The following is a 19,507-nucleotide window of genomic DNA, read 5'->3' as shown; positions in this document are numbered from 1 at the left end:
TAGAATTCCATATTTCCACAAACGATCAATCAAGCTATCCAAAAAAGTCCCTTCCTTTTCCAGGAAGCTACTGGAGGGGATGCTTCAATAAAACAAGGGGATAAACCAAGAAAGAACACACGGATCCAGGGAAGAGAGGATCCAGCCCAGGAGAAAGAGGCGGTCCAGGGGTTTCCCAGGATTATCGGGAAGTCCCAAGAAAACTGCTGGCAGGGGGAGGTATGGTGGGGGGTGGAGAACGGGGGAGGGGAAGGTACAAAAGTGGATCAACAGGAAGCCTAAGGGAGCTTGAGCTCAAGGCCCGATTGTGGGCCCCTTACATGGTATCCGAGGCCATGATCAGAAGTTTTTGTCAATTATAAAAACAAATAACTGACTATAACCAGCTAAGATGACCATGTCACTTTTAACTCCGACTTCTCCTTCACATTTCCCTCTGTGTCAGATGGCCCTTTTTTAATCCAACTAAGAAGCTGGGTTGGAAATACGTGTTTGGCTTGAGTGGAGAGGGACCCTGCTATGTGCTTTGCAGTCACATCATTCATCCTTAGGGTTGGCTCACCTGCCCAGGCATGGCTTTCACGGGCACTGTTGGCATCCACTGTGTAGACTCACTTGGGGGTGACATGAAGGTGGCCATGAGCTTCCCTGAAGCACTGACATCAGTAGTAAAGAGGAAACATGCTAGAGGAAACCCTCAATTATCCTTCTCTTCTCTCTGTGGAAAGTCACCTTACAACACCTTTGTCACATGCAGAAGTAAACAAAAAGTATGCAGCCAAAAAGTGTGGGGAAAATGGATTTCACAGGTGTGTTGGAAAATTATTAAAAATATTATATCAGTTTTCTGTATTTTGTGATGTTTATGGTAGCTTTCAGCTTTTTTGTCCTAACTTAAGAGCAATTTTTATGCTTAATTTTGTATTCATAATTTTGTATTTTTTCCTAAGGAGGCCTCTCCAAAACTGTGTACATTTCAGGCCCCATAAAACTTGGATTCACCCTGGTGGCTCTTGGAAAAAACTACAGCTGAAGTGCTGGCTATGTGACCAGTTTGCACGTGCAGAAAATTATGTTGTCAGCCTTTTTACAGTTAAGGAAGACTTTGCAATTGTTTCAAAGAATATGAAGCAAATTTTTCAACTATTAACTTCAGAAAAAACAAAAGTTGTGCAAGAAAGGAAATGTAATCAGATTATACTACTTGGTTCAGCAGTTAACAATATTGACACAGCCATAACCGACACAGATTCTGAATTAGGATTTAAGCAAAAATCGCTATAGACTAAATTGGAAAATTGTGCCCATCTACGTGATGAAAAGTGACTAAATAACGTCTACAACTGATAAAGAGGTATCAGTTTGTGCATATTATTTAGAAGTACAAATGTCAACACTAAGGGAAACAGCTAAAACACTAAAAGTGGTTTCTCTAAGCAGCAGGAGTGGCTGAAGGAAACAGTTCCTGTAACTGCTTCCAGCCCTACAAGACTTTAAATTGTATGTATTATTTGTCATAATTTTTTAATTTAATGCCAATTACATACATTTTGAAGGAAAAGTCCTAGAAAAATTTGCAGCTGAAAATTGGGAAGTCTTGACCCAGCACAAGCTTAGAAGCAAAAATTGCTTGAAACATTATATGTGAAAACAAACAAAGATAGCAATTACCCACCACAGAGAATGATTAGATAATATATGGCACATCCATACTTTGGAATTCTCTACCCCTGCTAAATGCAGTGAAGTAAAACCTCTCAAGAAATAGCATAGATTGAATCAATAAGACACTGGAGAGTGAAAAAACAAGCTACTAATAACATGTAGTATCACACATATGCACATACACAGGAAACATCCTGACAGGAACCCTGTAATGGTTCATTTTTATGTGTCAACTTGACTGGGGCTCAGGGTGCCCAGATATTTGGTCCAACATTATTCTGAGTGTGTCTGTGAGAGTGTTTTGGATAAGATGAACATCTGAATTGGGAAAACAGATTGCCCTCCCTAATGTAGGTGGGCCTCACCCAATCAGTTGAAGCCAAGAAGAGAACAAGAAGGCTGGCCCGGGTTTCCCTGGTGGCGCAGTGGTTGAGGGTCCGCCTGCCGATGCAGGGGACACGGGTTTGTGCCCCGGTCTGGGAGGATCCCACGTGCCGTGGAGTGGCTGGGCCCATGAGCCATGGCCGCTGAGCCTGCGCGTCCGGAGCCTGTGCTCCGCAACAGGAGAGGCCACAACAGTGAGAGAGGCCCGTGTACCACAAAAAAAAAAAAAAAAAAAAAAAGAAGGCTGGCCCTCTCATGAGTAAGAGAGTTCTTCCTGCCTGACCCTCTCCAAACTGGTGCATGGAAACATTGGCTCTTCCTGGGTCTTGAGCCTTCAGACTCAGACAGGAACCTTGGGGCTCTTCAGCTCACCTGCAGAACTCGGGAGTTGTCAGCCTCCATAATCACGTGAGCCAATATATCTCCTATTGGTACATATACATCCTATCGATTGTTTCTTTGGAGACCCTTGACTAATACAATACCCATGAAATTGTTAACTCTGCGGAGAAGTGAGAAGGGTGAGGGGAGGAGACTCCCAGTGTGTGTGTGTGTTTGAAACATTTTTAACTACTAGTATGTATTACTTTTGTAATAAAAATAAAACCAAAAAGTCTAATTGATTACAGACTCTTTTAAGATCAGTTTCAGAATGATCTTGGAAGGTGCAGTTTACCCACTGTGGAAACTGTTGGAGACACCATGTGCTGGAGACACGTCTAGGTCTATCTGGGGTCATACCAATCCTCCTTCTCTTAGCACACCTTTGTCGCTGACCTTCGCCAGCCCAGTTCAAAGTTCCCAGGCTGACAGTGGAGCAGGGGTGTTCCCTGGAACCTCTTCTGGAGGGGATCCCAACTGCAGGGAACCCCTCAGGGTGTGGGCAGACCCTCCAGCCCCGGCCCAGCCAGTTCCCCGCCCCCACCAGTGCCTTCCACAGGGCCTCCCTCTGTTTCAATCCTCTTCCCTCCCCTCCCTGACCTGCATCTTCAAGATTAGGTGTCAAGGACAGCCGTCTAGCACTTAAGCGTTCTCTCTTCCAGACCCTCTCCCTCCCTCTTCTTTGTACCCTACAGTTCCCAATTCCAAATAACCAGTCCACGCAGAGTTTCAAGTATCTGTCCTTTTCCTACTCCACTGAGGAGGCCAAAAATTATAATAGTAATTACAGTGACTTTCAGAAGGAGGCGGGATCTCAGTTTCCCCAAGGTCTGAGCTTCTTCAACCACCCCCTTCTATCTCTCCTCAACCCCTCCCCACATCCCTGAGGACTCTCTTCTTCCTTTCTTCAAAATGCCCAGTGGAGGACTTGGAGGAGGCGGGGTGCAGGTCAGAGGTCTGCTGGAGGTCAGAGGTCTGCTGGAGGTCGGGACACCTAGATGGTGATGTTCCGCTTTATCTCACACACCCAGCGTTTCACTTGCTGGCAGAAATCGTCGTTCCAGCGGCCGTCCCCCCGGATCTCAGCACAGTCCTCGCTGCCCCCCAGCTCGTGCCCCTGCCAGTCATCTGGCTGAGTGGCAGCCCAGTTCCTAGGAAGGCAGGACAGAGCTCAGCTCTGGATGCCCCCTCATCCCAGCAACCCTCATCCCCACCTCAGAAATGCATGGCCTTGGGCGGTTTGGGGAGCAGCAGCTGCAGCCTTGGAGTCTGGGAGTCTGGGGGGGAGATGGTTGGAGAATTTGGTCCCTGAGGGATGAGTGGGAGTGCACTGGGGGAAGAGACCAGATGGCCGTCCCCAGGCCAAACTAACAGAGAGAGACGAGGTGAAGCCACTTACTTATAGTTGTGCCTATAGTCTGTACCATCCACCCATCTCCAGGAGCCATCACTGTCAGTGAGGCCTATCCAGGTTTGAAAGGGGTTCGTGTGTTGTGCAATGAATTTCTGGAAAACAGGCAGGAGGGAAGTTTCTAGTCCCTTGTACTTCCATGCAGGCATCAGCTATGGTTCCCTCAGCCCTCCCCAGCCTGATCTGCTGCCACCTTGAAGCAGCAGCTCCCAACACTAGTTCCTTCTTTTTCTTCTGCAACCATAGCTAGCATTTAGTGAATCTTTACTGGGCTAAACCTTGCACTAAGTGCTTTACAAGGATTATTTTATTTAAATCTCATAAAGCCCTCTAAATTGGGTGCCCTAATGATTCACACTTTACATGTGAGGTCAAGGAACTCACGGTAATCGTGGAACCCAGAGCATCAATCCAGTGCCTGAGTTCATGACCGCTGCCCCCTGACCTGGCCTCCCGTTTTATTCCTAACGCATGGCTGCTAGACTCAGATTCTAGGCTTTTCTTGTCTTCTGCTCACAGCCACAAACTCTTGGATCCTGATCCCGGCCCCTGCCGCCCCCATGGGCCCCAGTGACCCATTAAGGATTTCGGCTTCACTCGCCTCTCACGTACACTTATCTGCTCCTGCTTCTATGTATAGCTGTCATTTCTGTTGTTTTCCAGGCCCCAGAGCTTCCAAGCTTGGACCCACTGCCCAGAGCCCTGTTATGACTTGGTTACATGGAGTCTGGCAGTCTGGCTGAAAATAGGAAGATGCCCTATGTGCGAGGGGCAGCCCAGTCATCCAGCTGGCAAGGGCTGGGACAAAAGTGGTCTTTGAGATAGCTTGCCAGGGTTCATGCACACCTCCTAGGACAACAGACATCCGAGCAGCTTTCTCTTATAGATATGGCCCTTTCTGGGAACTTAAGTCCCCTGGTTTGGGAGGGCAGCAGAGGGAGGGTGTGATCACCTTGTTTTATGAAGGAAAGAGAAGGATGGGTGACCAACATGCACGTGTAGCAGTTCCCTTTCACAGCATATGAAAGGTCTCCAACTGCATTTGGAGGAAAATTTCCTAATTCCACTCTCATGTCCCAGAGACCCAACTAAGACTGCAGTTAGTCACCTCATCTAAAGGCAGATACAGTAGCACCTTTGAATTCTAGAATCCTGTAAATAGGTCAACATCCTGCGCATGAAGGGACAGCCCTCAGAGGGTGGTAGGGCTGCTCCCCAAAATCAAGGGAGTCAACAGAGCTGGAGGGCAAGTGACTGGAGACAAGATATTCTATTCACTGCTGCCCCCTGCCCCAGTCCCCTCTTCCCATCATCACAAGAAGCTGAATAACTGAACAAAGAATACAAATCATCAGTATCCAGCCCTCTGTGTTGAAGACTGAGGGGAAGAATGAAATAGTGCCAAATGATCAAAGAAGATAGTCCAGAAGAACACATTTGCCCTGTTCACGAGTAAATAACAGGAAAGAAAGAATTCAGCCCATTCAAAGAAGTAGCACAGGGGAGTATTATCATGGAACTTGTGCAAAAATAAAGAGGATGGGGGCTTCCCTGGTGGCGCAGTGGTTGGGAGTCCGCCTGCCGATGCAGGGGACATGCGTTCGTGCCCCAGTCTGGGAGGATCCCACATGCCGTGGAGCGGCTAGGCCCGTGAGCCATGGCCGCTGGGCCTGCGGGTCCGGAGCCTGTGCTCCGCAACGGGAGAGGCCACAACAGTGAGAGGCCCGCGTACCGCAAAAACAAAACAAAACAAAACAAAACAATAATAAAAATAAAAAATAAAAAAAAATAAAGAGGATGGAAAGGAAGAGGAGGAAGAAAAAAGCACTGCGATATCAAAAGAGAGGTGAAAAATATACTTTGTAAAGAAGGCATGTTTCAAAACATAAGAGGATACTGGAGAACAACTTACATCCTCAAAAACATTAAAGAGGAGATGAATGACATAAAAATATGAAACAGTATATCAAAGAAGAAAGATAACAATGAAAAGTAAAGGGAAGAAATTGAAGAGAAAATTCTGAAGTACATAAAAAACAAAAAAACCCAGCAATTCAGCAAAAAAACCAAGCCTGAGATACAAAAGATAGGCTTGAGAAAAGAACCCAGAATACAGAGGAAAAGAGAGAAAGATGGAAGTAAATAGCAAGACGAGGATGGCTATGGGGGCAGACAATGGAGATCATTTTGGATGATGTGCTCCAGAGGAAAAGAGAACAAATGGTCAAGAAAAAATTTTCAAACACAGGGCTTAAGAAAATCTTCCAAAATGTTAGAAAACCTAACTTTATGTGTTAAAAGGACTCTCCTGGCCTCAGAGTGAAAATACAGAGAGAATGAGCAACACTGAGATATATCTGGATGAAGTCAATGAAATTCAAAGATAGAAAAGACTCCAACTATTCGTGCAAACATTTAAGGAATGTGGGAGAAACGAACAAGGCATTATAAACTTCAAAGTTGCTAAGAGACTAGATCTTGATTGTTCTCAACAAAAAAAGAAATGATAATTATGTGACATGATAAAGGTGAGAGCTAACACTACTGTATTAATCATATTGCAGTATGTAAATGTGCCAAACCAGCATGCTGTACACCTCAAACTTACAGTGTTAAATGTCAATGATATCTCAATTTTAAAAAAGAGAAAAGAGTGAGGCATGTGAAGGTGTACTGGTTTCCTCATCTTTCACATGGAAAGTTATATAACCTCTTTTATTTTTTGAAGCCAATAAGTTTCAGCCCATCATTTAAAGTTATGACAGTAGGGCTTCCCTGGTGGCGCAGTGGTTGAGAGTCCGCCTGCTGATGCAGGGGACACGGGTTCGTGCCCCGGTCCAGGAAGATCCTGCGTGCCGCGGAGCGGCTGGGCCCGTGGGCCATGGCCACTGGGCCTGCGCATCCGGAGCCTGTGCTCTGCAACAGGAAGAGGCCGCGGCAGTGAGAGGCCCGCGTACCGCAAAAAAAAAAAAAAAAAAATTAAGTTATGACAGTAATTACTACTATTATGAAAAACAGGCTACATCTAGTCCAAAATAACACAGAGGAGAAAACAAAAATAATACATCTCTGATAGCAAATGGCAGAAAACAAAAGCAGCATACAAAACAGAAAAAAAAAAGACTGGATTAAAGATATGTATTTTAAAATAAATGTAAGTGAGAGAGCCCAGAGGTAAACCCACACACCTACGGCCAATTAATCTACAACAAAGGAGGCAAGAATATACAATGCAGAAAAGACAGTCACTACAACAAGTGGTGCTGGGAAAACTGGACTGGACAGCTACATGTAAATCAATGAAATCAGAACACTCCCCCACACCATATACAAAAATAAACTCAAAAGGGTTTAAAAACCTATATATATTGGGACTTCCCTGGTGGTACAGTGGTTAAGAATCCTCCTGCCAATGCAGGGGACACGGGTTTCAGCCCTGGTCTGGGAAGACCCCACATGCCACAGAGCAACTAAACCCGTGCGCCGCATCTACTGAGCCTGTGCTCTGGAGCCCGTGAGCCACAACTACTGAAGCCAGAGTGCCTAGAGCCCATGCTCTGCAACAAAAGAAGCCACTGCAATGAGAAGGCCGTGCACTGCAACGAAGAGTAGCCCCCGCTTGTGGCAGCTAGAGAAAGCCCGCGCATGGCAACAAAGACCCAACGCAGTCAAAAATAAATAAATAAATAAATAAATAGACTTATTTAAAAAAAAAAAAACCTATATATGACATGTCACCATAAAACTCCTAGAAGAGAACATAGACAAAATATTCTTGGACATAAATTATAGCAATATTTTCTTAGATCAGTCTCTCAAGGCAAAAGAAATAAAAGCAAAAATAAATGGGATCTAATCAAACAAAAGCTTTTGCACAGCAAAAGAAACCCTTAACAAAACAAAAAGACAGCCTATGGAAAGGGAGAAAATATTAGCAAATGATGCAGCTGACAAGGGGTTAATGTCCCCAATATAAAAATAGCTCATACAGCTCAATATCGAAAAAGCAAACAACTCAATAAAAAAAATGGACAGAAGACCTAAATAGACACTTCTCCAAAGAAGACATACAGATGGCCAACAGGCACATGAAAAGATGCTCAGTATGGCTAATTATTAGAGGAATGCAAAACAAAACTGCAATGTGGTATTACTTCACACTGGTCAGAATGGCCATCATCAAAAAGTCTACAAATAATAAGTGCTGGAGAAGGTGTGGAGAAAAGGGAACCCTCGTACCCTGTTGGTGGGAACGTAAGTTGCTGCAGCCACTATGGAAAACACTATGGAGTTTCCTTAAGAAACTAAAAATAGAGCTACCATATGATCAAGCACTCCCACCAGTGGGTATATATCTGGAAAAGACAAAAGCTCTAATTCGAAAAGATACCTGCACCCCAATGTTCATAGCAGCACTATTTACAATAGCCAAGACATGGAAGCGACCTAAGTGCCCACTGACAGATGACTGGCTTAAGATGTTGCATATATATATGTATAAATATTACTCAGCCATAAAAAGAATGAAATATGCCATTTGCAGCAACATGGATGGACCTAGAGATTATCATAGTAAGTCAGACAAAGACAAATATTATATGATATCACTTATGTGTGAATATAAAAAATAATACAAAGGAATCTATATACAAAACAGAAACAGACTCATAAACAGAAGACATAGAAAACAAACCTATAGTTACCAAAGGGGAAAGGGAGGCAGGGAGGGATAAATTAGGAGTATGGGGTTAACAGATACACACTACTATCCATAAAATAAATAAGCAATAAGGATTTACTGTATAGCATAGGGAACTATATTCAATATCTTGTAATAACCTAAAATGGAAAATAATCTGAAAAATATATATAACTGAATCACTTTGCTATACACCTCAAACTAACCCAATATTGTGAACGTACTTCAGTTAAAACAAGAAAAAAGGGGCTTCCCTGGTGGCGCAGTGGTTAAGAATCCGCCTGCCAATGCAGGGGACATGGGTTCGAGCCCTGGTCCAGGAAGATCCCACATGCCGCAGAGCAACTAAGCCTGTGTGCCACAAGTATTGAGCCTGAGCTCAGAGCCCACGAGCCACAACTACTGAGCCTGTGCACCTAGAGCCCGTGCTCCACAGCAAGAGAAGCCACCGCAATGAGAAGCCCGCTCACCGCAACGAAGAGCAGTCCCTGCTCACCGCAACTAAAGAAAGCCTGCACGCAGCAACGAAGACCCAACACAGCTAAAAATAAATAAATAAAATAAATTTTTTCAAAAAAGAAAAATAGGGCCTCCCTGGTGGCGCAGTGGTTGGGAGTCCGCCCGCCGATGCAGGGCACACGGGTTCGTGCCCCGGTCCGTGAAGATCCCACATGCCGCAGAGCGGCTGGGCCTGTGAGCCATGGCTGTTGAGCCTGCGCGTCCAGAGCCTGTGCTCCTCAACGGGAGAGGCCACAACAGTGAGAGGCCCATTTACCGCAAAAAAAAAAAGAAAAAAAGAAATGTAAATGAGATACACTCACCTCTTAAAGGCAAAAAGTCTCTTACATATTCAGTTTTTAAAAACCAAAAACAACTATACACAACCTGTAGGAGAAATACCTTAAGCTTAGCTGAACAGTAGAGTAGCATCACATGGGTGGGGTCATGGGGAGACCTTAAAAAATCTCAGTGCCCAGGATGAATCTAAGATTAACTAAATCAGAATCTTTGAGCGTAAGACCAGATGTCAATATGTTTTAAATTCCTCAAGAGATTACAATATACTGCGAAGGCTGAGAATGACTCATCTATGAGACTCAGAAAGGTTGGAAATAAAAGGATGGGCAAAGATACATGAAGCAAATGCAAGCGAAAAGAAATCAAGGACCAGTCTATTCATATCACATGAAGATGAATTCAAGGCAAAAAGCATTAAACAGGACACTGACATTCACTTCAAAATGATGAAGGTGGGGACTTCCTTGGTGGCACAGTGGATAGGACTCTGCGCTCCCAATGCCAGGAGCCCGGGTTCAATCCCTGGTCAGAGACCCCACACGCATGCTGCAACTAGGAGCCCACCTGCTGCAACTAAGGAGCCTGAGAGCCACAACTAAGACCTGGTGCAACCAATCAAAAAAATAAATAAATAAATAAATAAATAAATTTTTTTTTTTTTTTTTTTTGTGGTACGCGGGCCTCTCACTGTTGTGGCCTCTCCCGTTGCGGAGCACAGGCTCCGGATGCGCAGGCTCAGCAGCCATGGCTCACGGGCCCAGCCGCTCCGCGGCATATGGGATCCTCCCAGACCGGGGCACGAACCCGTATCCCCTGCATCGGCAGGCGGACTCTCAACCACTGCGCCACCAGGGAGGCCCAATATTTTTTTTTTAAATGATGAAGGTACAATCCCATCCACCATGAAGTTGCAGCCGGCATGAAATTTTGTGGACCAAGTCACAGACTGCTGAAATCTTAGGTTGACCCACATGAAATTGATATTTTATAGGCCAATACTGATAGAATATTGGCAATTTCAACCTGATTGGTAAAGCAAGATATGTTTGGAATCATTCTACTATGCAGAATGTGCAGCAAGTTACTTAACCTCTCTGCTCTTTAGTTCCCTCATCTCTATGCCCCTCAAAGCGGGGATAACAAGAATGCCTACCCCATAGGGTTGTGAGGATAAAAGTAGATATATAAAAGTGCCTGGCACATAGTAAGGACTCAGTAAAAATTACCATTTACTTTTCCCAAAAATGCCCCACCTGTTCTAATGGGTTGGTTCTTCCCTGTGAACTTGCCATTTGGGGTTGTGGTCTGGTGATAGCATCAGGAAGGGAGACCTGGGGTGCTTTGGAGGAACCCAGTAACCCACAGTGGTGAGTCTCTGGGAATCCCGCCCACTCTGTTCCTTTCACCCAAGGGACCATCACATGCCAAGGCCAGCGCACAGCAAGCAGGGACTCTCAGTGGCTCCACTGTGTTCTCTACCCAAGTCCTGGCCCTTTAGTTCATCCTGCCACATGTTCTGTCTCCTGACCTGCTCCTCATCACCTGGTCACCTGGCTCCTGTCCTTTGCCCCAGCTCTGGGCTGTAATCTCCCACCTCTTAGAATCAATGGCTTAGATTCCATCATAGATCTCCCAGAGCTGGGCCAGACTTCTGCTTCTGGATTCTTCCTCAGGTTAGAAAAAATAACAAAACAAGCCTGACCCAGCCTCCCAGAGTTTGCGTTCCCAAGGTTTCCTCCTGCCTTTGCGAAAAGTACGGTTTCACCTGTTCCTCTCTGGAGTTGATGACCACCAGGTGGGAGTCCTCCAGCTGGCAGTACTTCTCAGCCTCCAGCCAGGGCTTCCCCGAACGAGAGAACCAGTAGCAGCTGCCTTCATAGTCCACCCAGTTCACGGGGCAGCATTCTGTGCCTGAAGGCATTGGGGGAAAGAGGTAGATGAGATCCAGCTGGACGGGACAGGCAGGAGGGACTGGAGACCCCCCCCACCCCGCCCCGTCCCTACCGTTGCTCTGGAGGAACGCCATCTGACAAGCCAGCGTGCGCATATCCACTGGGAAGTGCTTCAGATGAAGCAGCAAAGTGGCATGATCTAGGGGCCAGAGTGATGACAATGGTGTGGGCAGTGTGTGTGCCCACCTACCAGGACTCCAGCATTTAGCTGGGGAAACACAACACACACACACACACACACACACACACACACACACACGCATACTCTCTCTCTCTCTCAAGGGAGAGTCTCTGACCTGCTTTCAGGTCTTGCTCCTGTTTTTCCAGCTTGGCTTCCAGAGATGTCACCTTGTCACCGGCGCTGCCTCCTGAAAAAGAGAAAAGCTAAACTGTTTTCCCTCCGTTCCGCATCCCCAACATCCCTCTATCCTCACACCACTGGAGCACCAGTCTGGGCCACCTTTACCTTGACGTGGGACATTGCATGCCCCGCCCACTGGTCTCCCCGACTCCGTCCACTCTTCTGGACGCTGCGCAGTGATTTTCTGAAGGGTAAACTGCACAGGCCTGTCCACTGCTAAATCCTTCCGATGGATTCCCACTTTCTCAAAATAAAGTCTCACGAGTTAGCAAGGCTTGCCTGCATGGCCCGGCCCCTACCCACCTCTCTGGCCCACACCTCCTGCCACACTGGACGCGTTTATAGAGTCCCAAAATGTGCAGTGGTCTTCCTCATGCCCCGGTCATCACAGACTCTGCTCTCTACCTGGCTCTAACCTCCATCCTCCACTCTAACACCTACTCATCCTTCAGGGACCCTCGGCTCAGGAATCAGCATCCTTGGAAGCCTTGCCCAGCTTCTCCAGTTGGGTTATCTGACCCCATCTGTGCACACCCTGCCCCCAGCACTCCCAAAACACTCCACTATTGCAGATACAGCATTGGGCACCCAGCACGGAGTCCAGCAAACCCATGCTGAAAAACCAGCTCCTTGACCATCCAGCCCATCCCAGTTCCTCCCCTAGGGGCGCGCCCACTCACCATGGGAGCTTAGAGCCAGGATCTCCATCAAGGTGCTCGAGGAGAAGTTGCTGAAAGTTTCTTTTAGGGTCTGCAGCTCCACTTGCAGCTGTGCTCCTTGTCAGACAGAACAGGAAGAAGTGGGCTGCGCTGTGTTCTGTATCACTGTCCATCTGACTGTCCCCTTCCCCACCCCAGCACTGCCCCCATATTTGCCCCAGCACTGCCCCCATCTCTTCCCCTATCGTGGTCCTCATTGCCCCCAGCACTGCCCGTATTGCCTCCCCCACTGCTGCCCCACCCATGACCCTTACTTTGGGACCCCATCACACAGACAGCCACCAGCAGCAGGATGTTGAAGCCCAGGACAAGCAGACTGAGGCGGAGCTTGGAGCAGAGACGCTGCAGGACAAAGGGCTGGGGAGGTGGCATCCCTGCAAGGGAAGGGGTGTCAGGACGAGGGGCATCAGAGGCAGGGGAGCTGGAGAGCCAGCGTCACTGAGCATCAGGGGAACAGAGCCTGATGACGTACAGCCTTGGGGTGAGAGGGGGAGAGGAAGGTAGATGGGGGAGTCAATGGGCTTTACCCCAGCGTTCATGCAGCGTGCACACACACACATTTGCACACTCGCACCCACAGGAACTCACGCAAACATGCACACACACACAGGTGCATATGACGCACGTGCACGTGATACTCACATCATCTGTGTGCACAGCCTTGATCTTGGACCTGGGGGTCCTAGAGGCTAGACCCTGTCTTAAAATTTGTCTGGGCCCCTCAGACAAATCCAAAACTGGGACAACCGCCCCCAGTTCCACTGGGACCCTTAAGTCAGGGTCATTCCACCATGGACCACCCCCCAGGGGCCACCCCCCAAGCCCATCCTCCCATCTCCCACCACTCAGGGCCTCCTTGCCCTCTTCCCTCCACCCTTGCCCCCCAGAAACCTCTGTTCCACCATAAACCTTTTTCCCTTAGCTCTCAATCATCTCACAGAAACCTCTCCGTCCCCCCCGACCAAGCTGAGCCCTGACCCCCCCCCACACACACACACAATCACACACGCATTTTTCATTTCACACTCCTGCATGCACACACTCTCCTTAGCACATTCTCACACATGCACTAAGATGCCCGTCCTCTCACTCTTGCACATCCTGCAGCACACGTAACACACTCACACACATTCTCACACACCCACACGCTCTCACACTCATGCACCCACATCTTCGCACACGCAGAGCTGGCCTCTCCCCTCCTGCCAACTCTGCAGGCTTGGCAGTGGCTGTCCTCCCAGCCCTGGGCTCCTGCTTTTGTGTCTTCCTCCTGCCAACAGAACGCTTCCTCTTCTCTGCCTTGGACCCTGAGCCCCCTCTCTCCACACCCAGGCACCCCCTCATCCACCCAGAACTCTTGACCCCTCACACCAAGGACTGTCACCTTCCTCCACGTTAGCCACACCCAGTCTTCCTCTTGACCCAGACAGGCATGTCTCTGACACCCCACTGCCCACTCCCCCCTCTCAGCATATCCTCCCCTTTTCCTCTCACCCCCCACAAGTCTTCCTCAATCCCCTGGGAGAGAAGCTCTCCCAGACCACAGACTTCCCCACCCAGAGGGGACCCCATGGCTGAGCCCTGACTGCTCTCTCCAGCACCATCCACTCAGCGGGCCCCTGTCCTGCTTCCCAACCTGACCTATGACCTATAAACCCCTGACTCTGGGTCAGCTCAGCATTTCTCTCTGCACCTCTACCCTGAAACCAGGCCCTGCACGGCAGATCAGCTGTGCCACCAACTGGCTCTGAGGTCACAGACAAGTCATTGAACCTCTGGGCGCCTCTGTTTTCTCATGTCCACTTAAATGAGGAATCTAAAAGAGTCAAACTCATAGGAATTGAGGGTAGAATGGTGGTTGCCAGGGGCTGGGGAAATGAGGAATTGCTGTTCAAGGGGTATAAAGTTTGTCATGCAAGTTGAATAAGTTCCAGAGATCTGCCGTACAACATGGTGCCTGAGCTCACAATGGGCTGCTGGGCACTTAAAAACGTGTCAAGTGGGTACATCTCATATTAGGTGTTCTTACTGCGATTTTTAAAAATTGGGGTAAGAACAGTAGCTACCTGAATGGATTATTCTGAGAATGAAATTAAACATAGAAAGTGCTGCACAGGCAAGTTTGAAAGTAAAAAAAAAACGGGTCTAAACATGGACCCAGGGCTTCCCTGGTGGCGCAGCGGTTGAGAGTTCGCCTGCCGATGCAGGGGACATGGGTTTGTGCCCCGGTCTGGGAAGATCCCACATGCCGCGGAGCGGCTGGGCCTGTGAGCCATGGCCACTGAGCCTGCGCATCCGGAGCCTGGGCTCCGCAACAGGAGAGGCCCGCGTACAAAACAAAAACAAAAACCTTTGCGATAAACATGGACCCAGAGGGGCTAGATTTACCCTCCTCCCAGAAACAACCACAACAAGAGACAGATAGCTAAAAGACACAATATTTTTCGAGACACTGGGATTCAGGAAACAAAGGGCAATGATCCCTGTGGAGACAGGAAACAAACAAGGTGAGCGGTCTGATTGCCCCAGCCTCCTGCTGGGAGAAAGTTTTCAGGCCACAGGGCAGGGAGGGGAAATCCAATCAGAGCCCAGCTGGAGCTGGGAGTCTATGGAGACCAAAGGGGTCAGAACTCACAGGACAGAGGATCAGAGAAGAGAGCTGCACAGAGAATCCCAGAGATCTGAGGAGGGTTCCCCTCAAGCAAGCAGCTGAGTACTGATCAACACATGCGTGTAAGGAAAACTACTCAAGGCCAGGAGAAAAACAATCCAAAAGCTTTAGGGAACAGTGCCTGGCAGGAATAAGGCCAAGAATAGTGCCTATTCCCACCAGCCAGACTGGAAATCTCATAACCCACAGGGCACTGGGTAGAGTACCCAAGAAGTTCCCAACCCATCTAACAAATTATAAAAGCAAACCCAAAAGTATCAAACTGACTCCAAGTTACTTAATCACATCCCAGAACAAAGCTCATGAATATTTAGAGGAATACAAATATATCCAGCACACAACGAGGTAAAATTCACAATGTCTGGCATCCAATCAAAGATTATCACGCATACAAAGAAGCAGGAAAACACAACTCATAATGAGGAGGTTAATAAATCTACCAAAACTGATCCAGAACTGACACAGATGTTAGAATTAACAGACAATGACATTAAAAGTTATTGTAAAATATTCAAAAATTAAGTTGGCTATCAAAGAAGATATTTAAAAGTCCCAAGTTGGGGCTTCCCTGGTGGCGCAGTGGTTGAGAGTCCGCCTGCCGATGCAGGGGACACGGGTTCGTGCCCCGGTCTGGGAAGATCCCACATGCCGCGGAGCGGCTGGGCCCGTGAGCCATGGCCGCTGAGCCTGTGCGTCCGGAGCCTGTGCTCTGCAACGGGAGAGGCCACAACAGTGGGAGGCCCATGTGCCGCAAAAAATAATAATAATAATAATAAATAAATAAATAAATAAAAGTCCCAAGTTGAACTTCTAGACATGAAAACTACAATGTCTGGAATGAAAAATACACTGGATAGAATTAATGGAAGATTAGACACGCATAAGGAAAGATCAGTGAACTTAAGAGACATAGCAATAATAACTATATAAAAAGAAACACCAAAAGAAAAAAGAATCCCATCCCTCCTTCCAAACTAGAAAGACCACCAGTGAGCTGTGGGATCACTAATATATGTGTAATTGGAGTCTTGATGGAAAGGGGAGATGGGGATGCAGAAAAAATTTTTGAGGAAATAATGGCCAATATATTTCTAAATCTTCTGAAAACTATAGGCATATAAAAGGCTGGGAAGAATGGAATGTGATCCCTGGTAAGCAGGTGACAGATGTCAGCTGTTGACTTAAAAAAATGTTCGAGTTCAGTTTTATTGGGGGCAAAATGAGGACTGCAGCCCGGGAGACAGATAACTCTGAGAAACTGCCCCAGGAGGTGAGGGGAGGAGCCAGTATACATAGGGGTTTTGCAACAAAGGGCAGGTAGTTGGGAACATCAAAAGATTATTGTTAATTAAAGAAAACCAGATATCTCAAGTTAAGGAATGTAGCGCTTTTCTATGTATGGGAAGATGCAAGGGTCTGGGCTCACTGAAATCATTCCTTTGATATGCACCTCAGCCATCTGGGGCCAGTATCATGTATTTTCACATCCTGAGTTTCCTCAGGGCTCACCGCAGGGAGTGGCTGCAGTCTGATGGCTGCTAGATGGCAGGTGTTCTTTTCAGCCCCGAGTTCCCTCAGGGCTCACCGGCTCACATTGGAGGGTTGCAATCGTTGATGACTGTGACATCCTTTGTTTATTGATCCGGCAGGAAATATTCCATTTATAAATATTCCATTTATCACAGCCCACATGAAGGCAGCAGAGGCTGCTGAAGAGAAACGTACTGATGGTTGCACCTGCTCGGTCTCATCCTGCAATGCTGTCCACCAGGTCTTTTTTGGGTGAGCCCCCTCTCCACGAAATCCAAAACCTCTGGACTCTCTCCAAGCCTCCTGCTTAAACACTGAATCCTCTTGTCTTCAGAAGATTCAACAATATCCAAAATCATTTTTGAGTGTTCATTTACATACCAGGCAGCACGTGGGCCCCAGGGGTGCAGAGGGGAGTAGACAGATATGGCCTCTCCCCATGCAGCCTACTGCCTGGTGGAAAGGTCTGCCAGCCCGCTACCCCAGGAAAGGAGAAGTGTGGTGGGAATACCTGTCCTTCCCGCTGTTCCTGCCCTGCCCAGCTCCCACCCACACCTGCAAGAGCACCTGCCCTCCCTTGGTCTGCCAGCCTCAGGACTGAGGGGTCCCTCCTCCCAGCCCAGGCTAACCAATCCTCCTCCCTGAGCTTCGAGTCCCAACCCCTCCTGGTCTCCACAGAGCTTCACTCCATCACCAGCACGCACACCTGACACCCCTCCCCCACCCCAGCTCCAGCCCTTCAGCCTAGAATTGCTCAGATCCTTTTCACCCGAAAACCTTCTCTCAGACACTTGGAGCCTTCGGTCAAGATTTGCTAGAGAAGGATCCAGGCAGGGGGCTTGGGGTAAGTGGGAATCTTCCAGAATCTCTGTGCTCTTTCCCTCCGACACACACCTACCCACCCACCCCCACACGCAGACACACACACGGCACACGCTACTTAGGTTGGAAGGAAGAGGGGAGACCCCTTTCTTGGGGTCCTAGGGGTGGAGGAGGAGGTGAGGTCAGGGGCCAGTCCCTGGTCACAGAGTGAATGTGACAGAGACCTCGGAGGGACAGAGGGCGACCAGGAGCTAGACCAAGGTGGAGCGAAGCCCCAGACACCAGACACTTGCCTTTCCAGAATGGGTCTTCTCTTCTGGGACTGCGCCCGCGAGTGCCTGGGCCCTCACCTCTGCAAAGCTGGTGGTCGTTCTCCTCAGAGCCCAGCTGCTGGATGTCCTGAAAGTCCCTCGCCATGCTGTGGCTGGACCCGGGCTGGGGCTGGGGCTGAGCTCGGGCTTGATGCTGTGCTAAGATGCTAATTCAGGCGGAGGCTGATAGTAGGTCGAGGCAACGGTTTGGGTTGGATCTGAGGTTGGCGGGAAGTGTGGGGCTGAAATACAGCTGGGTCCCATCCTTCCTCAGGAGATGCTTGGGCCTTGACATGGCCGGAGCCTCCCCTCCATACATTCCAAATCACCCCATATCTTCCCATCAGGCACCCACTCTCTCTGAACCAGGGTTTCTTTTTTTTTTTTTTTGTGGTACGCGGGCCTCTCACTGTTGTGGCCTCTCCCGTTGAGGAGCACAGGCTCCGGACGCGCAGGCTCAGCGGCCATGGCTCACGGGCGCAGCCGCTCCGCGGCATGTGGGATCCTCCCAGACCTGGGCACGAACCCGCGTCCCCGACTCCCAACCGCTGCGCCACCAGGGAAGCCCCAGGGTCTCTTTAATCCCAGACATCCCCGGTCCCGCCTGCCTCCCGACCTCGGTTACCTGCTACAGGTTTGGAGGGCTGACTCTCCAGTCTCCCAGGCAGCCCAGGCCCCAGGGTGAAGGAGGGGCTTGAGGCAGGAGAAGTGGAGCAGGTGGTGCTCACAGAGGAAAGGAGGGAAGGGGAGGGGGCCGGTCCAGGCGAGGGCCCTGAACCCGTGTGTCTGAGTGTCCAAGTGCTTCTAACCTGGCATCTCCTGCCCCTGGGACTTTGGACGGTAAACAGAAGTGGTTGGAACTCAGGCAAAGCGTGATGGGGGCGGGGGCAGGACTGCCTCTGTCCCTCACAGAGAAGGGATCTCTTTGGTCTGTCCGCTTTCCCCCCACAAGCAAGTCACCTCACTCCTCATGGCACATTTGGGAGGGGGCCGGGCCAGGAGGGGGCGGGGTGCAGTTGGCTCTTCCCCCTCTACCCCTCCCCCCTTTCATTTCCTGCCTCTGAATTTCCCAGAATTGTTGGGCAGATATCCCTGACCAGGATCAGAGGGGTCGCTTCTGTGCTCTTGCCCAATCCGGCATCTGAGCCTAGGCGCACCCCGCCGCGTCCTGCTGCGTCAGCCACCAGGCTCCCCGGCTCTGGGCCAGATGGCCTCACTCTCCAGGACGGGAGTAAAGCCCCTCAGGGACCCAAAGTTCGAGGGAAGGAGGGAAGAGCATCCCTTCAGAAGGTAGTGGGTAGGAGGGGTTCAACCTCATAAATAAGCCCCTTCTGTGGCTCTGGCAACACAAACCTCGGTCCTCACACCCAACCATGGGGCTGAATGATCCACAGACCTTGTCTCAGGTAACTCACCCCAGAAGGCGGGTCTTCTGCTGTTCCCACTTCACGGAGGAGGAAATAGAGCCTTGGGGAGATTAAGTGACTTGACCCGGGTGGAGGTGGGTAGGGAAATTGGGAGACAAAACCGGATAAAAAAGAAAAAAGGCATACCATCAGAGTGGGGTCTTCACAGGCCTGTGAGGAAGACGGGGCTCCATGAACTGAGAAGCGTGATTAACTCGCCCGTCTACTCTCGCGCGAACTCGCCGTCTGTCTACTCTCGCGCGAACAATAGCTTGGGAAAGAAAACCCGGTTTTCGTCCCTGATTTTCTGACCCTCACCAAACTTAGCTGCTGGCTACGGGCAGAGTTCCTTTTATAAAGCTGCCTGTGTTTCCCCTTGTGCTGAAAAGGGTTTGGG

General features: G+C 49.0%; 1 protein-coding gene across 1 annotated transcript; it reads right to left on the bottom strand.

The window, feature by feature from the left end:
- Window positions 1-3,424: 3,424 nt before the first annotated feature.
- On the bottom strand, window positions 3,425-17,810 carry LOC307068420 (asialoglycoprotein receptor 2-like; the record flags this gene model as incomplete). The annotated part of the gene is made up of 8 exons (XM_079726265.1): window positions 3,425-3,581; window positions 3,830-3,936; window positions 11,104-11,249; window positions 11,343-11,429; window positions 11,587-11,658; window positions 12,332-12,427; window positions 12,625-12,744; window positions 17,687-17,810. 8 exons carry the CDS (start codon window positions 17,808-17,810, stop codon window positions 3,425-3,427), a joined length of 909 nt encoding a protein of 302 aa, XP_079582391.1.
- Window positions 17,811-19,507: the final 1,697 nt, after the last annotated feature.

The sequence above is a fragment of the Hyperoodon ampullatus genome (genome assembly GCF_949752795.1).
Source record: "Hyperoodon ampullatus genome assembly, chromosome: 19".
Lineage (NCBI taxonomy): Eukaryota > Metazoa > Chordata > Mammalia > Artiodactyla > Ziphiidae > Hyperoodon > Hyperoodon ampullatus.
The sequence above is the reverse complement of the archived record's forward strand: the minus strand, read 5'-3'. Positions and strand labels throughout refer to the sequence as shown.